The sequence below is a fragment of the Atta colombica genome, unplaced genomic scaffold (genome assembly GCF_001594045.1).
Source record: "Atta colombica isolate Treedump-2 unplaced genomic scaffold, Acol1.0 scaffold153, whole genome shotgun sequence".
NCBI classification, from domain to species: Eukaryota; Metazoa; Arthropoda; class Insecta; order Hymenoptera; family Formicidae; genus Atta; species Atta colombica.
The window spans coordinates 1,245,293-1,250,731 of NW_017259243.1; the positions used below are offsets into that span (position 1 = coordinate 1,245,293).

The window sequence follows — 5,439 nt, forward strand, 5'->3', positions numbered from 1 at the left end:
AAAATGATTTCTTGCTTATGTTTCTTAATGAACGAATATATATTGTAGTCTATAGGTACAAGTGGATTTTAAACTTGAAATCGACGAAATTCAGATTCCAAGAGACAATCGCTGAATTGTTATAGACAGAATTCAAGAGACTCATATTTGATCGCAGCCTTTCGATCTGCTACGATGGAAAGTTTCGGCGATCGTGTCTCGCAATCTGGCGTAAAAATAAATAAAGAAATATGGACTAACTGCGAGTCATATTTTTCGTCTCCTGTATAAGTTGGAACCATACGCTGACTTGGCAGCACGGTAGTCTCTCTTCGCAGCACGTGTGTCGATCCTCGACGGTCTTGTAATGGTTTACGGTGAGATTGTTCTTAGCCGCCTGTTGCTGAAGTGAACGAGCGACCGTTGACCAGGCGCGCTCGGTTACAATTGAGAATTTGTTCCAACCATAGTGCAGCAGTAGAGCGATCACCGATTTAGTTACTTGTGTGTCCGGCGGCTCGGTCCTTACGAAGGTCTTCACTTTCGAAGCCTTGTAATCTGAACATTTCTGCAAGTAGAACGATCGTCGTGTACTCGCGCGACATTATTCGATGGATTTTTTCCGCCTTCATTATTGCGATTCCATTCCAAAAGTCTTATCTTTAATGATTTGTTTAGCCTTTCTTAAATGGCTCAGAGATATAAATCAATTCAAATTCGTTGGATCACAAATCATTTATTTAACGACGTCGCGACACGTTTAATCAAATTCATTATGTTTGCGATTATCACGTCTGCATACATCAATTTATAATAGCACATAAAGATCCCTATAAATATATATTTAATATACAATTGGAAATCTATACAGCTTATTGCGAGATATTCAAATGTACATTTGGATCAATGGATTGTAAATTTATATAATTAATGTTGAACTTCCTCAGTACAAGAGTACATACATAAACTTTGAAAATTGAGAAAATAAATATGAGAACGCGCGTAAGCTTTTCAGGGTTTCTCTTAATCTTTTTTATTTTAAAGTATACTCCTAAACAAGAGAAAACATGCAGAGAATCATGAAAAAAAATATATAACTATTTTGATGACAGATAATCAATTGGATAATTTATGATGTATAACTGCGTCGTTCATAGATTCCTGTAATTTCAGAGATTTATACAAAGACAATTGCAAACGTACCAGACGTGGGAAGAAACACGTGATGCAGTCCGCCCTTTTTTTTGAAAGTGAACGAGCTCACGTGGAATTATATACATAAATGGAACGCGTGCATGATTCCTGCCTACCTACGCCTACGGCGCCCGGGTTGCTCCGTTCTTCGTTGGCACAACGAAAACGAGCGTAGCCGTAAAGGAGAAAGAAAAACAAGAGAAGAAAATAAAAAAAGAAAACGAATCGTCGCGAAGGGAAAAAAAAAGGAAGAGGAATGGAACAGGAGGAGGATATGGCCAAAATGAGACAAGAGGAAGAGAAAGAAAAGGAGAAAGAGACAGAGATATACCGGCGAGTAACGCGGCAAAGTTAGCTGCGTTACTTGAGTGCCATGATGTGTGGTGCGGTTAAATATAAACTCGAAGGCGAAGGAGGGCAGATGTATAAAGAAAAGAGCAAAGAGAAAGAGGAGGAGATGAAGAAGAAAAGGAGAAGACGTGGAATGAACGAGGCGAGTCTCTTCGCGCGCACTTACGTACCTAGAAAAGAGGTGCATGGGGCGGTTGAAATGTGACATGCGTTCTTCATTAACATATAAATTAAACGTGACAGTCGTGAGGGTCAATTCTTCTTTAGCGACCACCGCCGAGCCGCGCCACTCCTTTCATTTTTTTTTTGGCAGATTACCCATCCTTCTTTATCCGTGGGAATCCGGGATGTATAATAATAATGCCTTTCAGCGGCATGATCGCGGCAAGTATAATGTAACACGTCCACTCATCGTTGATTTTTCATTAACAATCAGTTTCTGGTAGCCCTTGGCCTAACTTTAAATGACGCACAATATTATATGTAAGTCAAGAGCGCGAAAGAAAGAGAAGTATTGCCGAAAGCAAATACTTATGACGAGTATTATCGATAGCAGCGGATTTTTATCTATCATTGCAAATATTTCTTTCTCATTAAATTTTATTTTTATATTTTATAATAAAAAGAAATAAATTATTTATTAATAAATTATTGATTATATCTCAACGTCCAAAATACTCAAATAAATTGAGTGATTCTCGCTATTACTAAGCACAATAAAATTTAACGATTCATCAATATATCACAAATTGTAAGACTCATAAGATAATAAAGTAAATAAAATAATTTCTAATATATATTCGTATCATTTTAAGTATTTTTTGCATAAAAACCGAGATTACAGAATAAGAGGTAAACTCTTATAATAATATAAGAGATAAACTAAATAAGAGGTGAATCACAATCAATTAGTAGATATTAACAGAAATTGGTATATTTTATTAATATATACACATTTCAAAATATACACATTTCTTGCTAATTTTTCTCTCCGCACAACGAGTCTGCTACTATTTTCGGCTAGCTCTTTTTCTTGATACTGACGCATCGATAATTTCTAGACAGAGAAACACTTATTTTTCAGTCAACTCTTGCGAGAGTGATATATCATAAAAAAAAATTAGCTTACGCAGACCCACGTGCCGCGATTATATAAATTATATATAAACTGGTGACCAGTTTCCCAGCAATAGCTTCGTTGTCAACTGGTAGGAGAAATCGCATATACATTTGTCTTTCTTGCGAGCTGTGAATAGAAAAGAGAGCTGAAACGGGTCAGGTTTGTTTATCGGAACCTGAACTTTCCGCTTTTTCTCTCCGCTTAGTGGGATCGGCGGCATCTACGATAGGCGAAATTAATCTGATACGCTCGAGTCGATTAGCCTAGTTCGTAGGCAAGACACTAATTTTAGAATTATAATTTCATGTGGACTTTTTAACATGCACTGAAAAAATGTTTCGTTATGGTTACATTTCAATGCACTTTGAAAATCGATATAAAATCATTTTAAAATTAATGTTTCACCCACAAATTAAGCTACTAACTCGAGCTGATGATATATCTTGCATTTTACGATTGTGACTGACCTAATTGTGACCTGGTTATCTCATAGAAAACATATCTAAGATTTATAGATAATATGTATAGATGAAATAAGAAGCAAACTATCTAAAACTAAGTGACGAATTTCAATATATTGTATATTTCAATATATTTCTTTTGTTTTGAGATTATAATTTTTTTGTATTTTCTTACTAAAGTTTATTTACTAAAGATTTTCCGATTTTACTATTCAGATTTCTTCATTAATAATAATTTCGTGATTTCAATTTCAAATAAATACTGTGATTCTCAAACTTACGAATATTCTCCAAAATTGTATGATTCTCATAGAATAATGATAAATGTGTTATTATTTTCAATAATTATCGCGTTATTCTTATTCTATTTTTTTTCGAGCTCAAGTGGTCACGAGAGTATACTTCGGATACGTTGTGTCACTCTTTTCATTATACAAACCGAACGGCTCTTTTGTTAAGTTTGTTTATCTTTTCGTTAAGGAAAAGTACCCGTGAATTGATCCTTCATTCAAAGTGGTTATCTTAGTTCGATTTCTTTTTGATTAGTGGCTTCTATCTCCTCTCGAGCGGAGGCAATACGGCCTAGTTTATGGACGAGATGCTGTATCTGGCGAGGTGAGCTTTGGTCGTTACCGGCTTGGCATGATATTATTCTGGGATCCCACTTGGCTATATATAGATGAGACCACCTTGAGGGAGCTTAGAAGATCCGAGAGTTCTCTCCTCTTTCTCTCTTTCTCTCTCTCCATGATACAAGAAGCTGGTTTATTTATCGGCCGATTATGTTTGGTTGTGCAACGACCATTGGAAAAACAATCGAAGAAATCCTATTTAAACGACGATTTGTGGACAATTGTACATCCTTCGTTTTGACGATTGACGTGCTGATCTGATATATAGTCAATATATTAATATACGTCGCTTTTCACCTCTTACGTTAAATAATCGTTTAATGTTATGCAACTATGTCGTTTGTAGCTTTTGTTACGTTTTCTTAATCGTTAAATAATTAATTATCAGAAGACATGGTAGTGTCTCGCGTTAAGAGCAAGCGCAGCGATATCGAAGCGCGAGACTGGCCGTGTATCTTATTACGCGTCGAGTTTTTCTATAACAATAACAGCAATCTCCCCATGACGATATTTGTTTCTCTCATATTTGTTATATTTAAGCAAAATATAGAAATTCCAATGTTTTTCTCATGTAGTACAAATCTTCAAAAGAGACTGAAGGATGTTCTGAGAATGTCCTGACACTGAGAAATAAGATTGAATGAAAAAGAATTTCAGACACGAATTCTATGATCTCTTTGAAACTGCATTCCATATCCAGAAATCTTGGGATTCTCATTGTCAGGAAGGAACGTTTTCTGGGATAAAGAAAAAAATGTGTACATACGACAAGAATCACTTGGCTGGATTTTACGATACGTTTCTCGGAAAATCATATCGAATTTGTGTATCAACATCCTTCGATTATACCATGACACAACCTACAACCTCGTTCTAATTCCGCAAGTTTTTATCGCAAAATGATTTTTTGAAACGACTCACAATGTTAGTTTGCATGCTGTAAAGCGCCTTGGTATCTGCGTTCAAAAAAGAATAAAAAAACGAACAATTGTGAAAAACCTCGTTTGTTCACTGGCTGCAGCTGGCTGACGATTTCTCGATTTACATCGCAGATTTATCATCGCAGCAAGTAAGAGTAATTGCTCGTCTTTTGAAATGATTACTGGAGGTGATAGTACACGATTTTTGGTGTTATAAATAACAGAATGTGCTAATTCGTCATCTTAAGATATACATATATCGAGTCACGCATAAAAATCGTGCCAAATGAGTGTCGATTGTGATTCCTTTGTACACTCTTCATTGGCATCGATCAATTTAAGTATTGCGCAAAAAATATTCTTGCAAAATTTGATAGCGAATTCATACCGTTACAATCGACTGATATGAAAAAATAAGTACCCTTTTCGAATACACGAGAGGAATAATTATACTGTCCAACTATTTTCAAATTATTATATTTCGAAAATAAGAAATCATACCAAAACAAAATGCATTTCAAAGATAAAAATACAAAAGACGCTCGTGTTAATGTAAAAATAATGAAATATTGAACAAGATCAATGATGAAGCCAAAGGTAGTTAGACAAAATTAAATTAATACTCAATCGAACATACAAAATAAATATAAAAGGAAAATATATATAAATATAAAGATGTTCGAGATCACCGATTTTTCTTCAGTTATATATTAAATGACAAAATATTAATTAAATTCGTGAGACATTTTCAGATGTGTTATAATATAAGACTTACAAGAAAG

At 34.8% G+C, this 5,439-nt stretch overlaps 1 protein-coding gene across 1 annotated transcript in view; it reads right to left on the bottom strand.

Moving 5' to 3' along the window:
* The window catches only part of LOC108685513 (receptor-type guanylate cyclase Gyc76C-like), a 103,590-nt gene that overhangs the window by 9,920 nt on the left and 88,231 nt on the right, over positions 1-5,439 (bottom strand). Inside the window, exon 5 of the mRNA XM_018190337.1 lies at positions 241-547. Within this exon, the coding sequence (XP_018045826.1) occupies positions 241-547 (307 nt within the window). The remainder of the gene's footprint in view (positions 1-240; positions 548-5,439) is intronic.